Source organism: Colletotrichum fioriniae (genome assembly GCF_027942845.1).
Source record: "Colletotrichum fioriniae strain IMI 355084 chromosome Unknown scaffold_16, whole genome shotgun sequence".
In the NCBI taxonomy this organism is placed as follows: Eukaryota; Fungi; Ascomycota; class Sordariomycetes; order Glomerellales; family Glomerellaceae; genus Colletotrichum; species Colletotrichum fioriniae.
Window position 1 is genome coordinate 1,086,532 of NW_027076852.1, and position 15,199 is coordinate 1,101,730.

At 53.2% G+C, this 15,199-nt stretch overlaps 3 protein-coding genes across 3 annotated transcripts; 2 read left to right on the forward strand and 1 right to left on the reverse strand.

The window, feature by feature from the left end:
* Positions 1–659: 659 nt before the first annotated feature.
* N0V96_011155 (uncharacterized protein) lies at positions 660–1,614 on the forward strand (the record flags this gene model as incomplete). The annotated part of the gene is made up of 2 exons (XM_053197258.2): positions 660–1,037; positions 1,111–1,614. 2 exons carry the CDS (start codon positions 660–662, stop codon positions 1,612–1,614), a joined length of 882 nt encoding a protein of 293 aa, XP_053045349.2.
* Positions 1,615–2,747: 1,133 nt separating this feature from the next.
* N0V96_011156 (uncharacterized protein) lies at positions 2,748–6,187 on the forward strand (the record flags this gene model as incomplete). Its single annotated transcript, XM_053197259.2, has 3 exons — positions 2,748–2,782; positions 2,841–5,481; positions 5,543–6,187. The coding sequence occupies 3 exons, from the start codon at positions 2,748–2,750 to the stop codon at positions 6,185–6,187; spliced, it is 3,321 nt and encodes a 1,106-aa protein (XP_053045350.2).
* Positions 6,188–6,800: 613 nt separating this feature from the next.
* On the reverse strand, positions 6,801–12,659 carry N0V96_011157 (uncharacterized protein; the record flags this gene model as incomplete). The annotated part of the gene is made up of 6 exons (XM_065759174.1): positions 6,801–7,599; positions 7,909–8,230; positions 8,279–8,349; positions 9,176–10,883; positions 11,229–12,582; positions 12,630–12,659. 6 exons carry the CDS (start codon positions 12,657–12,659, stop codon positions 6,801–6,803), a joined length of 4,284 nt encoding a protein of 1,427 aa, XP_065612272.1.
* Between the last annotated feature and the right edge of the window lie 2,540 nt (positions 12,660–15,199).

The window sequence follows — 15,199 nt, forward strand, 5'->3', positions numbered from 1 at the left end:
CTGTTGGAGCTAACTTCCAACAACATCAGTTTGTGACCACGCACTGCTAATTGGATGATTTGGAAGGACTGACCCGCCTGTTGGCTGACTTGTCGAATATTTGAACCTGAATGCTGCAAGGGAGGACATGGATCCGTTGAAACAAATGGAGAAAGATTGTTTGGTACTGAACCTCGTTGGCGCACCAGATTGGCTTGGTTCCAATTGATATTTTCGTTCAAGAGCACGCCGGCACGGTGAGAGCGACTGAACTCGCTGTACGGCGCACGTACCACCCTCGGTGAAGGTGCCTGCCGGCCAGCATTCCAAGCTTTCGTGGCTCTTTCCGCGGGGTAATAGGTACGGATACCTACGGATATTATTAAAGGAAGGCAGGAAGACCCGACTCAGCCCCCACTTCCCTGCACAGCGAGGTACCCGCTTCTACGTGGATAGGTACCCAGCTTGGTCCGTCCAATAAGATGCAGCCTCTCAGAATGACGTACAGAGGAAAGAGGCAACCACCAACGCAATCCTCCGCCAAAAGTCACCGTTATCGTCGCATCGCCGGTACACCATCCTCAACTCAAAACCGACGACCGCGACGACTTCCACTCTGACTTGCCGGTGCTTCCCATTTTCTCAAGTACAAAGGGCAGCGAAGGCCGTATATCGCACAAATGTCCGAGTCACAGCGCTCCGCGTGGTCATCCCGCGCCGACCTTCTCCTACGACCCGTCGAGCGTCCGGTGGGGTACCTGAAGCGCGCCAGCATCGCGGCCTGGTTTCCCATCCGCGGCATCTGGTACTTTTTGCGGAACAAGGAATTCTACCCGCTATTCCTCAGCCGCCTTCTGCCACTATCCATCATATCATTTCTCGTTTACTTCATCCTCTTTACATTTGCGTTCCTCCCACAGTTTGCACTTCTCGCCATCTTCCACGGATGGGGCGCCTGGGTCAATGCGGTGGTGCTGGTGCTGGGAGAGGGTCTCGTGGTGATTCAGGGTCTCTTTGAGGGATTCTTCGTCGACGAGTGTCGAGTAGATGTCTTTGATGTAAGTTGAATCTGTCGTAGTCTTTGATCTTTGGTATTTCCTTCGGTTTCATGGTACTAATCATTCCCTCAAGGCCACCCTGATCAAAGAGTCGCAGACAGACCTCGTGGCCCCCCACAGGATCCTCTTCCCCGATGCCCCCACCGCGGTCAAGATGCTCGGCAAGCCGACGACCCCTGCCGCCTTCACTCCATGGTCTATGATCCAAATCATCGAGCTGATAGTCTTCTTACCTCTCAACTTTGTCCCGGTCGTTGGGACCCCTGCCTTCATCATCATCACGGGCACGAGACTGGGCAAGCTGGCGCACTACAGATGGTTTCACTTGCGAGGGTTGAGCAAGAAAGAAGCCAAGAACGAAATTCGGGCGAGGACGTGGGAATATGTATGGTTTGGCACGGTTGCGATGATTCTGGAGCTGATTCCGGTGTTGTCTTTCTTCTTTTTGTTGACTACTTCGGCTGGGGCCGGGCTCTGGGCGGCACGAATTGAAGATGAGAAGAAGAAGAGAACTGTGGACGCTCTCATCGGAGAGTCTCTGCCGCCCCCGCCCCCCTACGAGGATGACCCAGTCTAGGAGCATGGTTAGAAGGATTTTGAGGACCAGAATATGTTTTGGGATCAATCGAGCAAGCAAGCAAGCAAGCAGGCAGGCAGGCAATTGAATAATTTCACTGATTAACTCCTCAGATCCACTATCGTTCCTGCATGCCCCCATCACGCCGAACATGAGCTCCATTACCAACTCGTGCACTCTTTCCTTATGCCTTGGGGAGTAAGGTAGCTTCTTGTGCCCTTTCCACTTTCATTTCGCATCCAAGGTGCCTTCCCTTGGCCCCAGCTTGCCATGAATTGATGGCGTGATCATCTGCCACCCATATCTTATTTCCCGTCTCATGGCCTGGCGTGGAAGGTGCTCTCATGCCCAAGTTGCTGTACCGTAAGGTACCTTATCTCAAGCGGAGGGAGGCAATCTAACGCCCTCCTGCTCCTGCCTCCTACCTATTTAGCCTCCTTCTTTTCTCTCTTCTAGAAACTCATGGCAACATGTCACATGCGTGAGGAAGTACGTACTGGATTCAAGGTACAATGCCTGGGTCCGGGAAAGAACATCAGGAAAGAGCCAGCCCCGTGCCTTGGAACTTGGAGCACTTATACGTCTGCATCTCAAAGTGACAACTAAGGTCCTTGGGAACCTACGTTGGGTTGAACCGCTCCGCATAACCTTTCAAATATACAAAAGGACAGGAAGAGGTTGGCTTAGGAACAGGTCTTGATGTTGACTGCATGGGCACCGGGCCTGCTCAATGAAGCATGACGGGTCTTGCTCTTCACGATGCTACCGACACCTTCCTTCCTGTGTTGAAAAGTACATCGTACGTTTGGTTGCGTCATCGCCCACAGCTGGTTCCAGGACCTTCATGAGAGGAAGGAGAGGATGATGACTTCCTTCCCACGACCCAGCTCAACAGAATTCTCTCCAGTTCTTCCCTATCCTACTTAATCCCCAGAGAACCCCCCATCTCTGCTCTCTTCTCCTTCTCCTCTTCATCCTCTCTCTCTCATCTCTTTCGACCCGTTCCTTTTCCTCCTGCGTTGTCATCATCTGTCTTGTTCGCGTCGTTCTTTGCGTATTCAATCCGATCAGCGTATCCTACGTATTCTACGTGTGCTTCCTACACCTAGATCCGGCACCTCTGATTGCCCAAGATGCGGGCTTCCCTCTTTGCCATGACGGCCATGGTGTGAGTCTTTTCTTTCTCTCCATTCTCAGTCGAATTTGAAGCTGACAATCCATCTCAGTGCTGGAACTTATGCCCAGCCAACCTGTCCCGCGGCGGCGACCACCACGGTCTTCATCACGGTTGACTCCAACAACGACCCTGGTCCCTCGATCGTCGTTCAGACTGTCACTGCAACCGTTCCGTTCTCTGCCCCTTCCCCTTGGTCTCCTGCCCAGTCTGGTTCCCCCGGTCTTCCGGCCACTCTCACTGTCACCATCGACAGCTACGATCCCCCTCCTGGAGGATCTCAGTTCACCGGCCCCAAGCCTTGGGAGTCTTCCCCTGCTACAGGCGCTCCTGTCACTGTTGTCACTGCCACTGTCTACTCTCCTGGTTCTGGCGACCCCAATGGTGGTTCCCCTGGTTCTCCCGTATCCTCTGGTAACTCGGCCTCTGGTGGTCAAGGGACGACAACTGTTACGCTTCCTGGCCCTCCTGGCTTCCCATGGAACCCTTCCCAGTCTGTCACCACCGACTGCCCGTTTGCCACTGGTGACCCCAATGGCTCTGGCAGCAACACTGCGGGTGTCACAGTGATCACCACGACGCTGTACAGGACAGACACAAATCCAGGTCAAGCTACACCCGCCGTGGACTCCGTTGTTGCAACCTTCACAGTCACATTCCCACAGCCTGCTGCTACTGGGTCTTTTCCTGGCTCTGCTGCAACCGACGGTGCTGTCGATCCTGCGTATGGCGAGCTGTTCACTTACACTTTGACTGCACCGGCTGCCACTGGGCCTGCCGTCACCAATGCTCCCTCTGGCCCCGACAACGGCAATGGGGGTTCTGTCACTGATTTTACCACCACTCTCTACCGGACTCGTCCTGACTCTGGTCAAGGAACGCCTGTTGTCGACACACTTGTCACCTGCTTCACTGTCACTTTCCCTTCCGCAACCGGTACTGGACCAGTCCCTGGAGTCCCTGCAGCTTCGACTCCCGCTCCGGGAAGCCCTGGCAGCGGCGGCTCTGTTGGCACCACGACTCGCTACATTCCCACCATGGTTCCTGGTCCAGATGGTTCCTTGAGCTACTCCATCCAAACCGTTGTGTCGACTTTCACAGTTCTCACTCCCAGCTCTCCCTACACAGGGGGCTCAGGTGTCACAACTGTCTATGTTCCTGCTAGCCCTGCTGGCGCCACCACCGTGGTTGTCCCTGCCGATCCCGCAGGCGGTTCAGCCGGAGTACCTCCAACTGTTGTTACCACAACTCTGTACGCTTCTCAGCCAAGCATTGGCAATGGCAACCAACCTACTGATCCTTCTGACCCGGGCAACGTTGTCGTTTTCACCTTGACAGTTCCTCAGTCTCCTGCAGGTGGTGCCTCGACTTACACCACGATTCTTCCAAGCATCCCGGGAGACGATGGTTCTGCTGGCCCCAGCTCTATCTCAGTGTCCACTGCTACGATTGTTCTGACGTTGCCGACGCCTCCTACAACCCCCGGAGATACCACTCCTCCTACAATCCCCGGCGGCTACGGTGACCCTGTACTCCCTGGTGCATCTGGAAGTCCTTTGACTGGCACTCCTGGCTCTGGCACTCCTGGCTCTGGCACTCCTGGCTCAGGCACTCCTGGCTCAGGCACTCCTGGCTCAGGTACTCCTGGCTCTGGTGCTCCCGGCATTCCGGTCATAATCACAGTTCCCGCAGGTGGTGTTGGCCCTACGGACACCAACGGTCTTCCTGGTGGTGGTGTTCCCATTACGCTTACTATCCCCGCAGGCGGTGTCTCCCCTACGGATACGAATGGCCTCCCGGGTGGTGGAATTTCCATTACACTCACAATTCCGGCAGGAGGTGCTTACCCGACAAATACGAATGGCCTTCCGGGCGGCTACACTGATCCGGCTCAGACCGGCGTCCCCCCCTTCGGCGGTTTGCCTGGACCTCAGATCACTGTCACTATTGCTCAAGGAGCTCCTGATGGAGGCGTCCTCACAACTGTTGCTGGCGTGCCAACTTCAGCCATTGGTAGTTACTCTGTCCCTGTCGACCCTGCAACTGTTGCTGGCGGCTCTCAAAACTCGCCTACTGTCATCACTCTCTGGCCTGCATCATCGACGGTTGACAATGCTCTTCCTGGCGCTGCAACCTCGACTTCATGCACCAGCTCCGAGTCCACCACGTCCACGACTGTGCTCACAACCAGTTTCATCAACGTCGTCGCCGATGAGACTACCACGTACAAGTTCCCTTTTGAGTCTCTAGTCACAAAGGTCGACACAATTGTCGCATCTGTCTCAGATGTAGCTGTCACGGGCGGCGCTGTGACTGGTGGCGTTGTCACTGGCGGTGCTGCTGGTTCTGCAGTTGTATCTACCATCATTGGCGTTTCCACCATTCCCGGAGTCTCTACCATTGCTGGTGTCTCTACGGTCGGTGGCCCTGCCGTAACCGCATCCACGGCCGAAGCCCCTGCTGTCACCGTCTCTCCTGTCGTCACTCCCTCTGTTTCTACTTGGCAGAGTGTCGTCGTCCAGAGCTCTGTTGTCCAGGTTTTCACCACGGGAGTGTTTACCTCTCTTGTTCAGCCTGGCGGGGTTCAGAGGCGTTACGTCAACACAACTGCAACATCCAGCACACCCACTCTGACGCCTGTTGCGACACCCATCTGCACCGGCACCACACAGGTTGGCAACCAAGTCCTCGATGTAAGTTGTTCTGCTACTGCTGTCTCATAACCCCCTTCACTTTCTGATTCTTTGCAAACAGTTTGATGACGTCTCGTCTGGTCCGCTCTTCAACCCTTACCATCGGTTTTGGTTCTCCAAGGGCTTCCTTGTTGGTCCTCCTCCGCTGATGCCCTTCCTGCCCTCCTCTGGCGGTCGTCTCGTGGAGTTTGTGCCCCCAGTTCTGTCAAACACATCTTCAGATGACGTCTCCGGCGACACTGCGCAGATCGGCATGGGAAAGCTGGCGTCTTCTCCTTGCTTCCAATTCGACTTCTTCGGCATGAACTTGGGTTGCCACTCCGACTCTGCGGTTCCTAACCAGCTATGTGTCTTCACTTTCACTGGATACAGATGGGATGCAACCAACGCCACCGAGAAAGAAGCCGTCAGCCAGAAAGCTTGGGTCAACGCTTGCAACCAGTCTTCCGGCTGCCCACTTACGCCTTTCTCAGCTGTCGATTTCACCGACCTCAGCTCCATCCTCATCACTCTGCAAGTCGATGGCAAGCCTCAGGTTTGGTGGTCTGATGACATCCGCGTCGGCTGGAGCAAGAATGATTGCGCGATCGCTAGTTGCCGACAGCAGTTCCAGCCAGAGAATATCCAGCTCCACGCAGGTCCCTTCTTCTACTGGACCAGCTCCGGCCTGAGGGTTTTGTCTTCATCCAGAATCAACCGGGGTTGAGTGCACAGGAACACATGATGATTACAAGAATGATTGCAATGATGGTGGATTGAGAACTGTTGTGTTGCTACACGATTTGATCCGAATTTCTTGGGCGGCTCATTGTGAGCCGGGATGTGTGCTGAAATGACCATGGGAGAAAGGACCACCTACACCTATGTATGCTATTGCTAGTATTCTACATGAATGATTTTTGGAGGTCTCAAAATATTGTTCCAGTCTCATCTCGCTTTCTTACATTGACAAGTATTCCGTGAAGTCTGCCAGCATGCTACAACGCGTGAACTAGGAATGGTGGTCATTGACTGGTGATGTGCAACACGACGGGGCGACGTCACCACAGGTTCTCAAATACGGCAAAGTCCAAGAACCTTTTGAGGCTGCACTGACAGGTACGTACGGCAACGATTGAATGTGTATTCAAAGAAGAGGAGGATTGAGAATGCACAACAGTTCCGGAAGCCAAAATGTGGGCTGACAGACAACCAGTGAGATCACCAGTGTCCAGTCTACAGTGCGATGGACCAACATTATGGATGTCCATTGAGCAAGATAATCAGTAAGTGAAAAGCCTAGAAACAGGTCATTTTTTTTTTCTTTAATCTACTCTACTTCAAAATCCCATTCTTCCGATGCCGCGCGCAAGTGCATCAATTTCTGCCGCATGTCTGACACCTTCGGCCGAAGAGTGATTCCGGCCGCCGACCGGAGCGTTGCACTCTGGACACACCGTCTGCTGCATCGCCATGCCGCATTCGCCAATGGTGAAGGGATGCCCGTTGCGGCATGTGTACCAGTGTCCTGTTCCCAAGAACTCCTTGCTCATGGCCGCGTAGACGGCTCGCATTTCGTCGGTGGACACTTCGCTGTAGAAGACTCCGTCGTGGAGCATGCGCCTCGCTATCTCGACTTCGGACGCTAGCTTAGCTGCGGACGGATTTGCTTTGATGATTTTCTCTGCTTCTAGGAGGTGGTCCTCGCCGAGCTTGATCATGCTTGCTTTCGCAGAGGAACTTCTTGCTTTGGGTGCCTCCGGCGCGCCATCCGTCGGCCTAGTATCGTCAGGCGGTGCAAAGTAACAGAACATGGCGAGAAAGATGTGGCCTTCGACTTCCAGCCGAGAATAATTTCTCACTCGCGCAGTCTCAATCAGCCGCTTACAGTCCCCAATATATGGCACGGGATCAATGTTGGCAGATTTGGCACCATCGTTGTCGTTGTCGGTCGTGTTGCGGCATAGACTGATGTAGTCAGAGACCAGGAGGAGATCACACCGTAGCGAGAGCGTCATGGCATCCAAGTATCCGCCCATTTGGATTGCTGACTCGTCAAACAAGTAGTCGCTGGTTTGCCGCCGCTTGTTGACGTGACAGACGAGGTGTGCCACACGCTGGTACGGCTGCTCCTCTTTCCTGACTGACCCGAGAAAATTGGTGATCTGGTTCCGGAGCCTCTTTAATACCGTGTGCCGGGTTTCTCCCGTGAGCTTGAAAAGTTGGGTCATTTGTTGCTGCCGAGATCCCCCAAGAGCAAATCTCGATTGTGCTGTAGGAAACCCTGACTGTGTTTTAGGGAAGCTGAATTTACTCTTCTCCATCTTCTGCAGGTTGTCTTGTGCAGCGAAGAACGCGTCTGTCAACTTTTGCTTGACGCAGTGGGCTCAGCTGATGAACTTCCTCGTCGACTCATCAAGAAGACCGCGTCGAACAATTCTCCCATACCTAGAGATATTTCTGAGAGATCCTCGGCAGTCGGGGCACACCTTGATGCTCGTCACTGAGAATGGGTGGGATCCCGACTTGACGGCTGTGGGCACTCCTTCAGGCGAGACCTCGTAAAGGTCCCGAAGCCCCATCTGTCCGTCCATGGTTGTGTAGGTGAAAAAGTGGCCGCAGTCTGGGAAGATGCAGGGCTCCTCGTCCAGGTCCACTGAGCCGTAGTCGTCCATGAGAATGAGATCGACCACCCTGTTCTTTATATCATCTGCGGCGCACGTCTGGCAATACTTCTCGTCCGGACAACGTTCTCCGCAGACAGAAGGACCTTTTCACTGTTAATACGTCCTCAGTTGCCCAGTAGAAAATAACTCACATTGATGTCCGCACTTCAATACCTCTGCACACCTCTTGGTGCAGGGGATCCAATCGCAAGGAGCGGCGCATCTATCATCGCAAGTCAGCAAACATTCAAATGTTCCATAATCACAACGCGACGTTCACTCACGGCATAGTGCATTTTGAGTGCGGACATGAGGATGGGCACGTTTCCTCTGCGCATGGCGGGCAAGGCTCGTGGCATTTCTTGCCGCACTTTGAGTGCACGCATTGGTTCTGGCATGGAGATGAACACGGAGGGCAAGCCTCATCTCCATGACAAGCTTCTCGACATGAGTGGCTGCAGGATGTGTAGGATCTGCCACAAGTCTGCCGACAAGCTTTGTGGTCCTCCTCCACCACCTCTCCATTCTTTCTGGTGCGACATGCCGAGCATGGCGACTTACATGCGTGTCCGCAAGGCCGATGGAAGCCACACTCGGTCCTGCAAAGATAAATATCCCTGGTAACGTCCACGTGGCAGGACACCTTGACTGTGTGAGTGCATCCCGGCACCACTTTGTCGACTTGGACGACACACTTGATTACAGATGGGTCTTTAGCTTTCCAGCAAGCGACCGTGTCAAGAATGTGACCGCAGTGGAGCTTCAGGCCAACGTCGCGCAGCACTTCTGTGCAAAGCTTGTCGCAAGGCTCTCCACAGCGTCGGCGGCATGGGTGATCGCAGTTTTCCTTTGGCCTGACACAGTCCTCGAGACATTTGATGGCGTTGTGGAGGTGATCGGAGTGGCAAGGGCCAGTACAGGCGTGGCCGCACGCTAGCCGACGGTCACACCGGAGTTTGCACCCACCATCCGGAGAAAATTGAAGGAAGTCCTCCGGCTGTAACACGAAGCTCTTATTCTGAGGGTGTCGCGGACATTGTAGTTCCAACCTGTTGCCGAAGTTGCCGCCATTCTGAAGGATTTCCGTGACTTGCGCCCACATCGGGACATGGCTCGAGGTATGTGAATTACCGATGATGTACATCCCGTGCTTGGCCCGAGATAGCAGAACATTGATGCGGTTGGATGTGCTGAGGAATCCACACCTGTTATCGTTATTGCTGCGGACAAGTGAAATTATGACAACGTTGGCCTCCTCGCCTTGAAAGTTGTCGACCGTTGCGGCTCGAACGCCACTTAGAGCATTTGTTTTTGCTGCTTGCTTCACGTTTGTGGAGCTTCCATGTCGAGAGGTTGAAGCAGATTCCATCTCAGCGAGATCATCCATATCTCGGTCGTTGATGACGATTTGCATGATGGAGCTAAGCTTTTGTCGCAGCTTATTAAGTTGTCCCAAATAAGGCGTCAGGACAGCAATTTCCCCGGATTTGTATACACCCTGCCTTAGCAAATGGGATACAAGCGCCGAGACAAACTCAATCTCGAAATCGTTGGAGTATGACGTCTCAACAGAGTCTTTGTCAGACTTTCCTCCCGATTCCGGGCTTTCGTGGTGAAGCCAGAAGAGCCTCCGAGCCATGCCGGGGATCTCGGGGTAATCTTGCACATTTTCAGAGTCTGACAAAGATGGATACAGTGTTGATCGTACTAGTTCCGCAATCGACGGATGCATCCGACGTTGCGTATCGAGGACACTGAACGGGATACTCGGGACGTTGGGAGGTGGTTGAACAAGTCTCTCAAAAAGTGACACATCCAGGGAGTACTTGACGCCAGCCGGGTTTGCTCGTTGGAGTCTCCAGTCTTGTATCTGAGGACGTAGCTGGAGATGGTCCCCGATCAATATGGCGTGCTCGATAGTCGGCAACAGCGCGGTCAAAAGGTGGGCTTCTAGAACTTCTCCCGCTTCTTCGCACACAAGAACCTTGCCGTGCACTCGTCGAAGCAGGTCAAGATTAGTGGCGAGGCCAGTGGTTGTAACACCAATGATGTTCGCTTCTTGAAGACAACGCAGATCAATGGAGCTTCTGATTTTGCTGTTGTTGTCTTTGTGTCCCTGGTAAACTTTGTGCAAGTTCGACAGCGAATCGATCTCTCCTCTCAGCACTTCTTCAAGCCATTCTTGGTAGAGGAGGATACGTTCCTGATGGTAGAGGTCGGATAGCTTCAAGTGGCGCAAGCGCCGAAGTGGACGCGTCATATTGGTTGATAGGCCGCCAGCGAGCCACTTTTTGAATACATTCCCGCGTGAGTAGGATACCGTTTGCCATCCCTCTCCTTCTTCATCAGAGTCCGGCAAGTCTGGCCCCATCAGCTCTTCGTATTGGGCGGGATATTGTTCGGCAAGGTGAAGACGAATCTTTTCGTTGTCTCTACTGAAGATGAAATTCGAAAGCGTATCGCGAATCTCGTCTGTGTCGCCGTCCAAAGTCTCGACAGATTTGTAAAGCGCATGACCTTCGGCAGCCGTACGGGTCATATCTCGGGCCACTGCTCTCAAGTTCACAGGAGCCAGCCTGTCGGATTTGGATCGGGAGCCAATGCGAATTATATTCTGGACCCCACCATCCAAAAGATGCTCCAACAACTGGTCCAAAGCATGGTTGGTGTAGCAAACGCACATGATGGGCCCGAACTTTACCTTCGATTTGTTGGCAAGCAAAACTTTGATGAGCGCTTCTCCGGTATAACTCTTCCCTGTACCCGGGGGACCTTGAATCAGGGCGAAGGACCTTCTCAGTGAATTTAGAATAGCCTCGGATTGAGTCTTATCAAGGCTGGAGTGCCTGCTTAGACGCGATGGATTGATTGCATCGCCGGGAGTGTATGTGAGTTTCCTGCCATCATTCGACAGGCAGCTCAGATCGAATGAGAAACCAGGTCGCTTGGAATAGAGTGGAGGGGGAATGTCCGCTGGTCGACTCCCAGCACGAAGTGTTAGGAGGTCCTGGAATGGAATGTCTAGAGTCCTTGACATGTTTTGCAATGCCTTTAATGGGGGGGCGAAAGAAGGCAGCAGGATTGACGGGAATTCGAGAAGACGACGATGCTGGCGGACGACCCGCATGGTCTTGAACCACCTTAGAGATCTCTTGGTCTCGTCGATACTTGTGTCGGCTAGATGCAGATATACGTAGGCGTGGTTTGCATCGTCGAGAAGACTGTAGCGCGGTGCCTCGTTCTTGTCTTTCTCTTGGTCGTCTCCTTGACCATGCTGGTTCTCGTCTTTGGGAGTTCTGATGGTCGACCTCGAGACCTGAAAGAAGAAAACACCGCCGGAATCATCAACAATGCAAACGAGAGCCCCGTCCATGAGTCTCTTTCCTGCCCACCAAGTGCCGCGTTGCAATTTGTCTAAACCCCTTGTGGGTCGGGGTTGGTCAATCTGGATAATGAATTCGAGACCTGACCATCTGTCAAAGGTCATGTCAACGGCAAAGGCGTTGTCGTAGGCCACAACTCGTGTTCTAACATCTCGCAACTTGACGTTCGACTCTACGGTGGTGCGAATGGCGGTTCGTAAATCATGGAGTGTGTCCTCGCGCAAAAGGCGGAAATGCCGATCCAGCAAACCTCGCAGGCCTTGCAAGTGGTGTTGTGCGGGGTTGGCGACCGGCAAATATTCATCTCGAGAAGACATGATTTCCTGGTGGGTAGGCATGAGCTTGATATCCGAAATATCCTGGTGGTCATTGTCGTGGCGCTCACGGCGTTTGGAGAGTTTTCCAGGCAAGTCCTGGCTGAGAGTGAACTCGGCCATGGCACCAGAAGAAGCCGAGACATGGACAGCGTCAACCAGACTTTGGCCGATACCCAGGCGACGGCAAACATAGTCGAGATGTCTTATTGCTTGCAACGTATGGAAGTCGCTATCCTTATTGCCAAAAACATCCAATCGCAGCTTGATTCCTTCGACAATGGGATGAAAGAGGGCATTGACAATGTTTGAGGTGCTGGTGTTGATGACTTTAGCCAATACGCCGCAGGATAGAGCAAGGGCTTCCATGCCAGAAACACCGGTGTTTTCGAAAGGCAACTCGGCCCAGTGATCAACGACATGGAAGATAAAGTTGAAGAGAGTCTTTAGGCGCGTGGCGTCGACTCCCAAGAGCAATCGATAGAGCACGGCCGTTTCCTGTTCAAGGACCACAGAGTCTACAACAGTCGGGTGGAGCAAGACTCGGAGCAGGGGCGAAATACGCGATTCCCAGAGAAGAACTTCGTCCTCGGGCGTTCTAGCTGAAGCAGCTCCCTCAATGACATCTCTGATAAGCGGCAGCCGACCGTCATCGGCCATCTCCTTGACGACCTCTTGCGCCAGGCCCGCATTTTGCTCCACCAGACTGATAGCGGTTTGGAAGAAGTTTGAAGTAGTATCGTCCCAGAGCAGCGACACCTGTCTCGGCTGAGGTCGAAGTCTTTTCCACTGGAATAACCGCTCACGCTCCGGGTTACGCGCTCGGCTTGGGGCATTGGCGGTTCGGCCATCGATTCGTCTGGTATTCACTGGTGGGTCGTCGGGTGACGCATTGCGAATTCGCCATTGACCTTGCTGTTGACGGTCAGGCTTGTTGCCTATATCGTGAGAGAATTTGCACCTTGAGCCATAGCCACAGGTTCCAGTCCTCAGGTAATATTGGCATGGACCGTTTGTAGACGAAGTCGCTCCGGGGCGTTTTCTAGCACACGATAGATGTTAGCTTCGAGATGACGGATTATAGACCGAGGCGGTTGCCATGACTCACCCGCCATTTTTCCATATCTTCGGGCGCTTGGTAAAGAGGTTATTGTCGATTGTCGATGATTGGTGTCAAGCATTCGCTCCAAAGTGTCTACAGGCTGCAGTGATCCAGAAAGACAGGCCAGCAGAGATGGCATGATCGGTTGCGAGAGAAGCTTCGTTCTTATGAGGGATTGACTTTAGGACATGGATCAGCCAGGTTCTGCCTGGGCTCATTCATCTACCGGACAAGACCATGTGTGGCATTTCCAGCAAGAGGAAGGTCCATGCAGCAGCTTCAAGAAGCCTCTCTGGATAAGGGCCCAGGCACCAACCAAACAAACAAAGGCTAGAAAATTCATTGGTCATGTTGGACGTATGATTTCGGGGCTCTCGTGGTTTCTTCTCCGCCGCAGGGCTTACGAGTCGTCGTTGGACGGGCTTTGCATCGCGTGTTGATAGGAGAATGGTAATGGTGTTGTGGGCACCCTGCAGCGAAGAAGCGGGAGGCCGTCAACGCCAAAGTATGCGGCTGCTCCTGCGGCGAATGAGAAGACGGTACGGTCTGGGGTTCCAAGACAATCATCAAAGGTAAATGGTATGCGAGGGAGAAGTCAGCCCAACGGCCTCTTGATTGGCCTCGGATGCCGTCATATCGCGGACCAACATTGTGCTGCGGCCGTCTCTGGCTGCCTGGCAGATGTTGAGGCTGAGGTGGTCGGAAAATCGGCCGACAGGTGACCGAGATGCCGGGATGTGGAACGAAAAAAGTTGGAAGAACGCTGTGGTGGAACTTTTTCTTGGATGATTGAGAGAAAGTCCCGCGATACAAATCGGGGTTGTAGTCGTCAGATGTGAGGTAAGGTGTGATGAGGTCAGCGTCGTATGGGCGTGCCGTGCGGGGCGCGACAAATGCCTGCATCATTTAGTGCTTTCCAAATTCAACGACAGCCAGGTACCCTAGAAGATCACATAAAGTCGGCTCCCAAATCATGGTTTTATCCAAGATTTTCGTTCTCCCCCAAGGTTGAGAGAGGTCAACATCCAGTCAAGACAAGCTTATACACGGGCCAGACACCACAGTTGTCATCATCCCTCAGGGCGCGTGCATGGCGCGTGCAGGGCTCGGGAGACAACGTGGCGATATGTCCCTGATCAGCCCAATGCTTGAGATTTTTGCATGTGCAAACTACGTAGCATTACCAATTCTGCCTGCAATTCTTCCCAAGTGACATTTCTTGCTGCGGCTCATCCTGTCCAGGTGGCCAGTGACACGGAGGACGCTCGGGATGATCAGCATGCTGCACCGCCAACGCTTCGGCCGCAGCGGTGCCCCCGGCTCACCACAGTTGCCGCTGACACCTTACGCAAATGAGTACGTGACGGTCTCCGAAACACTCCAGATACTGCCCATAGTGATGAGTTCACCAGCCTTGATTTCAAGAGTGGAGCCTTTGGTCCATGAGGTTCCAATCGAATACATCTGACTGACGCTGATTGCTGGGACCATGTAAGCATCGCAGACTGGACTGGAGTGAGCCCAGCGCACTTACTGTCACCAACCCCCCACAGAAAGATCAACCTGCCAACGTCTTGCCAAGATTTCTTTCATATTATCGACTTTTGGACAAATGACATTGTAGACAATACCCGTATAAGGAATTCTGATTGGGGGGGCTGCCAGGCCCGTGGTGAAGAGGAGGACAGATGCGATGGAAAACCACACAAGTAATGCCATGATGATACGATACGATGAGCACAGGAAGGACGATGAGAAACGGACAGATACTAGACAGCTACCTAGAGTATTGAGGGTCACTTATATGATGTATCAATTTGACACCTGCACCTCTTGCCCAATGGGTATCATTCCATTTCACCATGACAGCTTTGCGCAAATAATGGCGCAAATAAATGCGTGTATCGGCATGGATAGAAACTGTACCAGGCACCCTTTCCAGCCAAACTTGACAATACATCGTCCCACAACTCAAAGCGTCTACAGTCAAGGAAGGCTACCTTCAACGTTCGCGGGCGAACCTCCGCGGTCGACCCGTCAAGGTCGATCTTTTGCGCCTGTAAAGCCAAGAACCCAATCTCGTCGTCTCACAACATTTGTTCATATATCGTCAATGATACGCCAAGTGAGCAGCAACGTCAGAAACATCACAAGGCAGACAGGCTTTGGCGTGACATTGACCAGAAAATTTGTGTTACATCAAAAGCAAGGCCAATCGATCAGGAACCCGGCCTTCTCGTCAGGATCCAACACCCTCGCCGAAGATACTCCTTG